Source organism: Anomaloglossus baeobatrachus, chromosome 8 (genome assembly GCF_048569485.1).
Source record: "Anomaloglossus baeobatrachus isolate aAnoBae1 chromosome 8, aAnoBae1.hap1, whole genome shotgun sequence".
In the NCBI taxonomy this organism is placed as follows: Eukaryota; Metazoa; Chordata; class Amphibia; order Anura; family Aromobatidae; genus Anomaloglossus; species Anomaloglossus baeobatrachus.
Window position 1 is genome coordinate 138003281 of NC_134360.1, and position 13504 is coordinate 138016784.

At 47.1% G+C, this 13504-nt stretch overlaps 1 protein-coding gene across 1 annotated transcript in view; it reads left to right on the forward strand.

The window, feature by feature from the left end:
• The window catches only part of IVNS1ABP (influenza virus NS1A binding protein), a 72294-nt gene that overhangs the window by 27252 nt on the left and 31538 nt on the right, over window positions 1-13504 (forward strand). Inside the window, exons 2-3 of the mRNA XM_075322027.1 lie at window positions 5174-5295; window positions 6591-6716. Of these exons, the coding sequence (XP_075178142.1) occupies window positions 5236-5295; window positions 6591-6716 (186 nt within the window). The 5' untranslated portion in view covers window positions 5174-5235. The remainder of the gene's footprint in view (window positions 1-5173; window positions 5296-6590; window positions 6717-13504) is intronic.

A 13504-nucleotide genomic window follows, 5' to 3' on the forward strand; every position in this document is an offset into this window, starting at 1 on the left:
TGCCTCCACACACCTTACAGTATCTGCACTCTGACACTCTAGTGTTGAGCTGGTCTGAAGACCCCAGCAGCCACAGCTGCTGCAGGCAGTCTTTAGTGTCTGGGAGTATCGCCAATGCTCTCATTGTGACAGTTATGAATTTAGCTACAGAACGAGGGGACTCATGACCTGTCTACGAGTTCCCATATGGCTGATATCACGCCTGGGGTATTTCCCAAGCTCCCCCTTCCATAAAAAAGGTGTGCCAGCATCGTCCGCCTGCGCAAACACCATTTTTATGGTTGCCATATTTATCGGAGATATGGCTTGCGAGATATGAACCATTTTTTACTGGAGTCGTTCTGTCTGGCTACTTCCAAGCCTTGCTAATGAGATACAACTCTTGTTACAGGGTGACGGCAGGGAGTCATCCTGGGTCCATTGTCCTCACATCATCTCATCTCCATATCAGAGGAGATGGCTGTTGGAGGTGTAAGTGGGATGTGACACCTTCACAGATGCTGGACATTTGAGCACAAGAAGGGAGGGGGGCACTGCCAGGGAGTGATGAGAGCAATTATGACTTCTAGTCATAATTCCTCTTCATATCCCAGGATTTACCTCACACTACCTCACTCAAAGCTTCTTTTCCTTTTAGTAAGCTGTTGATCATCAAGCAGTATACGATGACTTGGGTCCACATAAACAGCTGCCAGAAGAATTTTATTTTACAATTGCTGTGTCTCACTCCGTTTCATTGAAGCAGAAATGCCATCTGCGATTAAACCTTCTCTTTGGGACAGGCAAAATAGCAAGTTCTTCCACTCCCTTATGAAAATGCTAGGAGTTAAATCCTCAGCTTGTAATTTTTTAGTCACGGTAAATGGGTGATTGAAGCAATTCCTTCAATTCAGCCACCTGTGTCTATTGACCTTCATTTAATGTTACTTGAGGGTTCACCATATCTATAAAAAGCGATTTTAGTTCAAGCAATCGCTCAGTCATTAACCTTTGTCCGGCTGAATAGGTACAATTGTAACTATTCTGTTTTAAAATTGCAATACATTTTTTTTTCCAAAAGCCGTAGAGGGCTGAAATTTCGTGACATCTCTGCAGTTTTGGTCCAGAATATATTGGCCAAATTTCAATAAAATATCTCCACCCCCTTCCGAGATAAGGGGTAGCTGTTAACGTAAAATTATGCAGCCTGACAAAGGTTAAACATGTGATGCCTCACCGAGTGGCTTGCTCAACAATTGCCCCTTTTCCAGCACGTCTCTTCAAGATGTAATCAATTTTATGGGTTCTGGAGGCAATAACCAACTTCCACACTTTTTCAATTAGATTTCCAGCATGTCCGCCCAGTTTCACACATCTGGCTTTTCGCCGGTTTGGCGGATGCGGCGCTCACCAGTTCATTACGATACAGTACAGTGGCAGCAACGCAACTTCTGGGTCACATGACAGCATGTCACCGGCCTTTGTCGCGCTGCCACTGTACTGTATACATTGTACTGGAGTGCGCAGCATCCGCCAAACCGGCGAAAAGCCGGATATGTGAAACCGGGGTCCTCTTGCAGACTATCTCTTATTGCCAGCTACAGCGTGTGCACAACACAGCGCATGTGATGAATATGAAAGTTTTTGAAGCAGATTCAACAAGATCATCTAATCCTAAAGTATAATTTTGCTGTTCTTCTGTTGTAATATGTTAGTTCCTCAGTTACATGAACAGCGCTGTGGCCTTCCATCTCTAACATACTAAATCCTAAATTTTCTTCTAGCTGTTATTCATTACTCTCATTCATCAGTTTAATTGTAACTCGTACTTACCAAGTTTGAAGCATTGTCCTTTACAATGGCAAGAACCTGTTCTTTTTTGAGTTGGTAATCTTGCAGAACTTTTTCCACTAAGGCCTGGAGAAACTGGCCGGTGTGATGAGTTTTAGTAACTTTTACTGCCAGTGTCTTGCTAACAATTTCTTTCTTGTTACAAACATATCGAACATTGATGGCAAAATAGTTCAGTGAAATGCAATGACTCCGGGCATCTCAGCAAAGGCAATGTGTTTCAAGATAGGACATTCAGACACATCGTTTTCTGAGGATCCTCACAAAGAATGAGCATGTCAGTTTGTGTGGCCTTTTCCTAATCTGCTTTTGCTATTGAAAGCATTATTTATGAGCTCAAAAACCTTTCAGGTGATGCGGTTTTTTAACAAGCTGATCAGCTTTTGCAGCTGACAAACATATCCTCAAAAAACGCAGCAAAAACGCTGTGTGTGAATGTAGCCTTAGATCAGGAATAGAACAGCCATTTATAGGACACTTCATAACTTTCCCAAATTCCTATGAAAATATATTCAGCACATTCTGCATTGCACTACTGTCCCCAATTTATTATATATTTTAGGAGTCGGAGTCGGTGCATTTTATTCCGACTCCACCAAAATGAGCTCCGACTCCACGACTTCGACTCCACAGCCCTGCTCTCTTATCTCCTCTTCCCACAATCGCGTACAAGATTTCTCCCGTGCCTCCCCCATACTCTGGAACGCTCTACCTCAGCATATCAGACTCTCCCCTACCGTGGAAAGCTTCAAGAGGAACCTGAAGACCCATCTCTTCAACAAGCCTACAACCTACAATAACCCTCACACCAGTACACCACTACGCAACCAGCTCTGTCCTCACCTATTGTACCATCACCCATTCGCTGTAGACTGTGAACCCTCGCGGGCAGGGTCCTCTCTCCTCCTATACCAGTCTGTTTTGTATTAATGATTGTTGTACGTATACCCTCTTTCACTTGTAAAGCGCCATGGAATAAATGGCGCTATAATAATAAATAATATATATTTTTTTTGTATACTAGTGGGCTACATTCCCACTAGTTTGTATATGCCTAGCTTCTCTCAAAACAAGTGAAAATGGAGAAACCAAGAACATCTAATCGGCACATAACTGAGTGTAAACAATTCATACTTGAGGTCACATCACCTCCTGTTCTTGTTGGCAATACATTATTTCAGACAAATTACTGTCAAGATTCAAAGGGTGCAGTCACAGAGTAACTCAAGACTTTTATCCAGACCAGACAGCCCCATTAATCTGTGCATGAACCTGACATCAAAAGATTGATGCCATTATATGGCAAATGAAGCATGATATGTTGCCAGTGTTAAGGTATGTGCGCACGTTGCGTATTTGCATGCAGTTACGCTGCGATCTGCACCGCAGTGTAACTGCATGCGTCCTGCGCCCCAGCACAATCTATGAAGAGTATGCAGGAGACGTGCGCACGTGGCGTATTAGAGCGCAGCTCTTCGGCTGCTACCTGAAGCGCGCGTTCTAAGAAGTGACATGTCACTTCTTTCCTGCGCTCTGCATGCATCCCCCGCTCTGTCTATGGGAGGGGCTGCAGTCAGAGTGCATGGAATCGGCTTTTTTTTTTTTCCCCATTACGGACTCTTTCTGCAGCGATTTGAAGCGCATGTGTGCTGTTCAAATCTCTGCAGAAATTTCTGCAGGGACAAACGCTACGTGCGCACATAGCCTTATGCCTGGGCATGTCAAGTCCCTGAGGCCTCTCTCTACTCCTACTAATTAAAGGGAATATGTCACCTGGTTTTTGCCACCTAGCTTAGAGCAGCATAAAGCTATATTCACACAGGGCATCTATTGGTGCATTTTTCAGGTCACAAAGCTGCATTTATATGCATGCATTTCCTGTATGCTGTACATCAACATTTTATGAACAGGAGATGATCACTAGAGGACTAGTAATCCTGCTGCCAGGTAGTCCTCCATAATCATGAGCTTTGTATAAAAACACCTACAACACTGATTTGTAGCTTTCTGTGTACACTGCAGAGGCAGAAAGCTGCCAATCATTGATGTGGGTGGAGATATTGGGAGCTCTGCATTCAGAGAACTGCTAGACCTGTAGCAGATAAGTGATTTTATCAAAACTACAGCAAGGAACCCAGTAAGTGATACATTGCCGGAATCAGGGTTTCTGCCCTACATTATGCTGCTCTCAGATTACACAGCTAAAACTTGGTGACAGATTCCCTTTAAACTGCATGAGTAGTTCTGGGTGCATATTGCTAATCCCTGCCTTAACCGTCGCTCTAAACACTAGTGTAGATAAAGAGATCTTTAGAAAAAGTGTTTATAAAGACTTTTATCTTATGCTAATGAGCGAGGGGACTAGTCCCGAGGGTGTTATAAGCCCCGACTAGTCCGCCCTCAACACGTTAGTACGCCCACAAGGGCATACTAACATGCCATTCAATTCAGCATCACCAGCGGTGCAGCGCGTACTGTGTTCGCTGTGACTGTGCTTCTGAATACCGGGCACTTCTGGTTATGTGCAGTATGAAGCCGAATGTACGCGTCTTGACTTCAGAGAGGTCTACTGCGCATGACTGGAAGTGCCAACCATTCAGAAGAGCGGTCACAGCGAACACAGGTACGCGAATCACCTCTGGTGATGCTGCATTGACTAGCATGTTAGTGCACCCACAGGGGAATACTAAGAGGGCAGCCAGTTGGGGGATATAACACCCTTGGGACTAGTCCCTACAGTCATTCGGATAAGATAAAAGCTCTTTAGAAATACGTTTTCTAAAGATCCCTTTATCTATGCTAGTGTATACAGGGATTAGCAATATACACCCAGAACTGCTCGTGGTTCTCACTGCATATTGGACCTGACAGGTTCCCTTTAATGAGGTTAAGTGGAAAACTCTTGTGTATTAAAGGATTTCTCATATCCACCTCTGTCCACATTCCCTGCTAAGTACCGTATCTGTTATTACCGGGGATTTAGAAGACCTGCTATGTTCATTTTCATGAAGCTGTGGGATTGTTTGTTTAATTTTTTTTATTTTTTTTTTTAGACCTTTTAAAATCCATATTATCCTAGTGTAAATGATGCTACTACTGAACCTTTGAGCTTCCCATGTCCCTGTAACAGTGAGGGTCCTTATTCTGTGGTGTGCTGTCCCTTTGCCCATGCCCTCGTGTCAGCCTTGTCTCCTCGTGGGGTGGCAGGGAGCTGGGTCAGGACACATGCTACAGTGACTAATGTTTCTTGCATAATCTGTAATTGCTGTTTTTGGAATTAACCTGGCTCCATTACATAACAAGTTAACTGATGTGAATTTTTTTTTTTTTTTTTTTTTTTTAGGGTCTAACTCTTCCTTTACCTGTTGAGACATTCAGACCTGAGATCCTGATGGGAATGCATTTATGATCCAATGTGTCCCAGAATTTAACTTCTGCCCAGTTATTTTCATCTATTCTTCAAAGGTAAGGTGCTTTCATGGTGTTTTTCTCCTATAACACGTCTGTTGTAAACCAGGGGAAGCAGATTACCATGGTATATTATGGGATTCAGTATAATTTACAGGTTGAATTCCTGGGTCATTCTTTGTTTCAGACCTGATAGGGCTTTTAGTAGTTTCTCAGCTGCAATGTCCTGCAACTTTATATAGCTTTTTCATTACCCATGGAGTATATGCCAAGAAGGTACTTTTCTTTTTTTGGCTTGGAGACTACGTGGACAGATTGCTACTCTCAAAGGTCACAGTAATTCCCATCAGTGACATTTACGGCTAAAAGTTGGCAAAGATAAGTGTACAGGTGCAAATCTGCAGTGACTGCAGTGCAGAAGCCAACACCGATGCCTATTCCTGGGACTCCCAATGAGGGATGCATGTAACCTGGATTTATCGAGCACCAGGGATGTAGTTCTAGTCATCTGGTGCACCCTAATCCCACATTTTATTTTTTTTGTCTGGACCCTAGCTGTATAAGCTTAGATTTGATTTCCTGACATTTCATGAAATGAGGACTATAATGCATGGCTTGTCGCTCTTGTGCCTTATGTACTGACTTGTTTTGGGGGGCATAGCTGTGGTATTGTTGTCTGGGCAGCCCCTAATCTGCTTGGCAGATCCCTGCCATTCACTTTCAGTGAAATTACTTAGCCTGAAAGGTCTGCCACTACTATACAGTGCCGTGATAATGGGATGCCAGCCCCAAAAAAGAAACTCCTAATCAGCTGTCTTGTATGACTTGTCACAGAGTGGAGAGATTGAGAAGGCAGCAAGAGCCAAAGAGGAGAGATCCAGGTGACAGCAGTGTAGTGATCCAGAGAGCAGGATGACTGCAGTACAATGTATTCAGGTGAAGAAGAGCTAAGCTGCTATTCTTGATGTACGGCGCTGCACTGCGCTGGCTTTGTTCAGTGCTTATATCAGGTCAGAGCTGAAAACATGTTATCAAAAGGGGTGCTGGGTGTCAGCCCCCCGGGGTGATAACAATGTCCAAACCCAAATCCATCAATATCGGATGGCTGGACAGCCCATTCTAGGCCTACAGTGTGGCCTCTCTCCCTGCATCACTCTGTCCTGAATTCAGCGGGCAGCGTGACCCACAGCAAGGTTTGGCTGCTGTACCTCTGAGATCAGCCTTGTTCTTTCTTCCTCTTTGCTCTGTTCCTTTCCCAATGCTTATACTATGAATTTTACTACGTGTTCAGTTAATTGTCATTTCTGATTAATTTTGTTCCAAAGTAACAATATGGCATGTCTGTTTTACAGACCCAGAGTGAAAAAATGGTTCCAAACGGCTATCTCAGTTTTGAGGATGAGCAGTTTATAGAATCATCTGTAGCCAAATTGAATGCGTTACGGAAAAGTGGACAATTTTGTGATGTGAAGCTCCAGGTATTTTTCTATACACCATATTACAAGAAGCCGTAGGGTTTATAGAACGTCATCTTTGTACACCTTGCAGTTTTTTCCTTTCACATGATATCTGTAGAGTTTTGTGCTCCTTGTAACACCCTCAGGGCCGCCACTAGGAATTTCAGGGCCCCATACTGGCAAAATTTTCGTGCCCCCTTGGGACTCCGCCCAGGCTGCACCCCAGCTCCGCCCCCACCCCAGCTCCGCCTCCACGCCTCAAACCTCCTACAGTCTAACTCTTGGAAAAGCACGTGTGTTTGTGTGTGTGTGTGTGTGTGTGTGTATGTGTGTGTGTGTATGTATATATATATATATATATATATATATATATATATATATATATATATATATATATATATATATATATATATATATATATATATATATATATATATATATATATATATATATATATCTCTAATATAGAAAGCTGTATGTATGCATGTGTGTGTGTGTGTGTATGTATGTCCGCCAAAGGAATCCGCAGCGTCGCATTTACAATTACGAAATTTTGCACAGACACCCAATGTGATTCAGGGAACATCATAGACTATGTTTTGACAGGAAAATGTAACCTCGCGCTTTACAGTTACTCTCTAAAAAACTTGTCTCCATTAAACTGAATGGAGGTGGGAGCTAGAGGCTATTAATAGCAACTGTCAGTGGTTGCTATAGGAACAAAATAAACTGTTAGTATAAGAAGCTTATGTGTGAGGTAATAAGATGTCGGTAGGGAGACGGATAGAGAGAGACAAAAAAAGACAGACAGACAGCCGTGGAAAGAGACAGCCGGTTACTATCCCGGGCAACGCCCGGATACTTCAGCTAGTGTATATGTATATGTATATGTGTATATATATATATATATGTATGTATGTATGTATGTATGTATGTATGTATGTGTGTATATATATATATATATATATATATATATATATATATATATATATATATATAAATATATTTACATACAAACACATTGATATTGATGTGGCTTCTCACAACTGCTTTTCCAGGTTTGTCTCGGTCTGGAGTGCAGTCACCAGATTGGTAAATCATATACATCATGTAGGAGATGCTGAAGGCACATACATCACACGAGGGGCTGGGGGCATATATATATACACTACAGGAGGGGCTGGGGGCATATATATACATCACAGGAGGGGTTGGGGGACGTGTGTGTGTATGTATATATATAAATTTCTCTGATGCCTCATTGGGGGACACAGGACCATGGGTGTTATGCTGCCTATCCATAGGAGGACACTAAGTAGATGCAAAAGCATAGCTCCTCCTCTGCAGTATACACCCCCTGGCTGGGCCAGGCAACCTCAGTTTTAGCTTAGTGTCTGTAGGAGGTACTTCCTTTCAAGGTTTGATATTTTTTGAGGGCGACCGTTTCCTTTTGGGACCGATCTCCCTCTACCATCAACGGGCGGGAACGTGGAGTGTCTCCTCCACGTACCCCCTCCTGCGACGCTGGATCCTGGGCTGAACGACGGGTTCCACAGACACCGATTTCCAAAGCCCAGGGTAGAGGCCTGTGCCCCTATAGCCTCAGCCCCTCTTTGCAGGCTCTGAGTTGAATATGGCACCGGTGTGACCGGACATCGGCTGATTCTGGTGAGGTGCTTGCTTCACTTGTAGCTCTACTGAGTATTGCTCCCCCTCCTGGCATACTACTATTGGGAACATGCAGAATTCTAAGGGCACTAAGAGTGCTAAGGCTCACAGTCTATTATTCAGCCTGGACTGCCTGCCACGCTGAGCTACCACGTAAACACACCCCCTAAGACCCCCCTGCCACCACCGCCGCCACAGTCAGCCCAGAGCCTAGGGCTCCCAGCCCACCGGAATGGGCACCGTTTCTGTCCCAATCCATGGAAAAAATGTCACAGAACCTGGTGCTGGCTATGCAATGTCGTCCTCCACACCCTTCTGGGTCCCTGGACGGAACGCAGCCTGAGGATACCCCTATGGAGGATCCTTCTGAGGTAATCCGGGCACATGCTTCACCGGTTGCAGGGATCAGGAAAAGAGCACACGGCCGGGTGTCTCCAGCGGGCTCTCCCTCGGGAGCACACAGGGCAGGCTCTCCCACACGCTCCACGGCTTCTGAAGAGCTGGAGGAGGGAGAATGCTGTTTATACCAAGAGGATTCCTTGGTTTCAGCCTCCCCAGATGATCAAACTGCAATAGACTCCCTTATAGCAGCAATCAACCAAACTCTGCATGTGGAGGATCCCCCATCCATTACTACTGACCATGTGGTCTCCTTTAAGAGGGCAAGGAAACCCCAAAAGGTTTTCGCTGATCACCCAGAGTTTCAGGATATCCTCACAAAGCAAAGGGAGAAGCCTGACAGGCGCTTCGGTAACCGACAACTCATGGAGTCCCGGTACCCTTTTGCCTCACCTGCTAATAAGGGCTGGGCCGATCCGCCCTCGGTCGACACCCCGGTCTCCCGCCTTACCACAAAGACGCTCCTGTCTTTACCCGATGGTTCCTCCATCAAGGACCCGACAGACAGACAGGTGGAGCACCTCGCCCGCTCTGCTTTTGAGGCTGCGGGGTCCTCCCTCTCGCCCTCCTTTGCCGCTGTGTGGGTCAGAAAGGCGATCTCGGTCTGGGCAGAATCCCTTAACACTTCGCTTGAGGAATCCCAGTTCACTCATACCTTCACAGAGGTAACAGCTCAAATTGCAACTGCGGCGGAGTACCTCATGCAGGCCTGCATGGATGCTGCTACCTGCGCAGCGTTTGCCGCCTCAAATACCATAGCCATCCGTAGAGCTCTCTGGCTCCGACAATGGCGAGCGGACTCTGCCTCCAAGAAGTCTATCACGGGCCTTCCCTTTTTTCCAGACCGATTGTTTGGCGAACGTCTGGACAAGCTCATTTATGACGCCACGGGAGGAAAGAGTACCTCCCTCCCCTAGCTGAAGTCCAGGACGTCCTTCACCAGACGTCCACAGTCCTCGTTCCGCTCCTTTCCGAACTCATTTGGTTTGTCGACATACTGTGCTGTCCCCGCCACCAGCCGCGGACTACGCAGGGACCGACCGACCTCAGCTCTCCCCGAAACCCACTTCGTCATGGCAGCCTAGACCAAAACAGTCCAGGACTAGGGAGACTCGGCCACGACGTTTTCCCCCCTCATTACTTTTTCGGCGCCCCGGAAGACACACTCACTGTAGGAGGTCGACTGTGGCTCTTTCATCACATCTGGGCTGCCATCTCAGACGACGCAAAACTTTTTTTTCCGCAATCCACTCGCTCCAAACAGCAGGAGTGATAATACCTGTCCCAGACGACGAGAAGTTCGGGGGTTTTTATTCCAACCTCTTTGTGGTCCCCAAAAAGGATGGGTCAGTTTGACCCATCCTAACCTCAAACGCCTAAACAAACATGTGCACGTACGGAGATTCAGAATGGAGTCCCTAAGGTCCATTATTGCATCCATGGTCGAAGGGGAATTCCTCACCTCCATAGACAGCAAGGAGGCGTACCTGCACATACCCATCGCCCCAGATCACCAAAAGTTCCTCCGCTTCCCAATTCAGGACTCCCACTTTCAATTCGTAGCTCTACCCTTCGGCCTTGCCACCGCACCAAGGGTCTTCACCAAAGTCATGGCGGCCGCCATGAGCGTCCTTCACGCCAGGGGAGTAGTCGTTCTCCCTTACTTGGACGACCTCCTCATCAAGGCCCCCTTCTTCCGCGACTGCTCAACCAGCGTACAGATCACTGTGGACACCCTATCCCGTTTAGGGTGGCTAGTGAATCTAGACAAATCATCCCCGATCCCATCACGATCCATCACCTTCCTGGGCATGTCCCTGGACACCCGTCGGGGCTTGATCCTACTCCCTCTGGACAAGGCGATCGCTCTTCAATGAGCGGTACGCTGCCTTCTACGTCCTCTGTCTCGCTCCATTCGATTCAGCATGAAGGTACTCGGCAGGATGGTGGCGGCTATGGAAGCAGTACCCTTTGCTCAACTGCACCTCCGCCCACTGCAGCTAGCCCTTCTAGCAGCCTGGGACAAGAGCCCCTTCTCCCTGGACAGACATCTTCACCTGACGCTTTCAGTCAGGTACGCACTCCGCTGGTGGATTCGGTCATCATCCCTATCGAAGGGGAGATCTTTTCTCCCAGTGAACTGGCTGGTCCTGACCACGGACGCCAGCCTCCTAGGCTGGGAAGCAGTGTACCGGCACCACACTGCTCAAGGACGTTGGACGCCCCAGAAGTCTTTCCTACCCATAAACATCCTGGAACTCCGCGCGATCAGAGCGGTCTGCCCTCTGCTAGCGGGTCATCAGATTCGAGTCCAATCGGACAATGCGACATCTGTAGCCTATATCAATCGGCAGGGGGGCATCTGCAGCAAAGCGGCTTATCTCGAGGCCCACAAGATCTTCAGCTGGGCCGAATCGTCGGGATCAGTGATATCAGCAGTATACATACCGGGGGTAGAGAACTAGGCAGCAGACTTTCTAAGTCGCCAAGGCCTGGCCGCCGGAGAATGGTCTCTCCACCCAGATGTGTTTCTACACATCTGCACTCGCTGGGGCACACCAGACGTGGATCTAATGGCCTCAAGGTTGAATGCAAAGGTACCAGTGTTCATAGCCAGGTCACGCGACCCGCAGTCCATCGGCGCGGATGCTCTAGTCTGCTCCTGGCACCACTTCTGCCTGCCTTACATATTTCCACCTCTACCCCTGCTGCCGCGGGTAATCAGGAAGATCAAGGCAGAGGGAGTCCCGGTGATACTGATAGCACCGGACTGGCCCAGGCGCGCCTGGTACGCCGAATTAGTACAAATGCTCACAGACACACCGTGGCGCCTTCCAGACATCCCAGACTTGCTGACCCAAGGGCCCATTTCCCATCAGAACTCCAGAGCCCTGAAGCTGACAGCATGGCCATTGAGACCTGGGTATTAACAAAAGCGGGATTCTCCCCCGCGGTTATTTCCACCTTGATCAGCGCCCGAAAGCCTGCTTCATCCCACATTTACCACCGTACGTGGAAAATCTTCCTTTCATGGTGCAGGGAAACTAACTTCCGGCCTATGCCTCTGGCCATCCCCAGAATTCTCGACTTTCTACAGTCTGGCTTGCAAGCGGAGTTGGCTCTCGGTTCCCTTCTAGTTCCCCCGTACAAACGGCCGCTGGAACCATGGGACCTCAACCTCGTTCTGGACGGTCTCCAGAGGTCTCCCTTTGAACCCCTCAAGGAATCCTCCTTTGCTCTTCTGTCCTGGAAGGTAACATTCCTGGTGGCAATTACGTCCATCAGACGGGTTTCGGAGCTAGCAGCACTCTCTTGCCGCGAGCCTTTTCTGATCTTTCACCAGGACAAGGTGGTTCTGCGCCCCCTTCCGGATTTCCTTCCAAAGGTTCCTACCCCGTTTCATTTGAACGAGGACCTTGTTCTGCCTTCCTTTTGTCCACACCCGGTTCATAGGGTGGAAAGGTCTCTGCATTCGTTAGACCTCGTCAGAGCTCTCAGATATTACATATCCAGGACAGCCCCCTTTAGGAAAACGGACTCTTTGTTCGTCATTCCTAAGGGGCCTAAGAAGGGACAGGCAACTTCAAAGGCGACTCTGGCTCGCTGGATTCGCTCTGCGATCCAGGAAGTCTACCGCTTGCAACTCAAGCCCATTCCTAGTGGGCTGCGGGCTCATTCCACGCGAGCAGTTGGCGCTTCGTGGGCCATTCGGCATCAGGCTTCAGTGGAACAGGTGTGTAAGGCTGCAACCTGGTCTAGCCTACATACGTTTTCAAAGCATTAGAGTTCATACCCAGGTTTCAACTGAGGCAACTTTGGGTAGGAAAATTCTGCAAACAGCAGTAGAGCACCTCTCTCAGTAGGCGCTCCAGGCTGTCTGGGACTGGTTCCTAGTCCTTGGGTTGTGTTGTCTTCTTTTATTTTTCCCACCCATGGAGTGCTTTAGGACGTCCCATGGTCCTGTGTTCCCCAATGAGGCGTCAGAGAAAAACGGATTTTTGTGTACTCACCGTAAAATCGTTTTCTCTTAGCCATCATTGGGGGACACAGCACCCACCCTGTTGCTCTGTTGCTCTGTTGGGCCTTGGTTCTCTCAGTACCTTATTTGGTTATGACTCTTCTTTTCTTATGTTCCCCTGTTGAGAAGTTTTTTTACTGTTTTTTTTTTTTTTCTACTGCTTGTGTACTAAAACTGATGGTGATGTGTGTCAGGGCTCTTTATATCACTGAAAGCAATTGCAGATACCTGTGAAAATTAGTCTGGAAGGTGTGTCCAAATAAAGGCAAGACTACTTAAGAAGGCTGTTCCACGTTATTAAGCAGCCTACATTTTTTGCCAAAATGGGAAAGAAAAAGGATGTGTCGACTGCTGAGAAGCAACAAATTGTCGAGTATTTAGGTTAAGGCATGACTACAATCAACATTGCCAAGACACTTCATCGTAATCATCGCACAATCAAGAAGTATGTAGCTGATTCACAGCACACACGTGTGCGTGCTGATAAGGAAAAATTGAGGACTCTTTCCAACAGTCAATTGCATCAGGTTAAAAGAGCAGCTGCTAAAATGGCTTGTCATAGCAGCAGACACGATTTTGAAGCTGCTGTTGCCTCTAACGTCCCCCGAACAACAAGATGCAGGGTCCTTCAGAGGTTTGCAGCGGTGCGTAAGCCATCCTGTCGACCACCTGTATCCACTCTACACAAGCAGAAACGGCTCCAGTGGGCCAAACGATACATGAA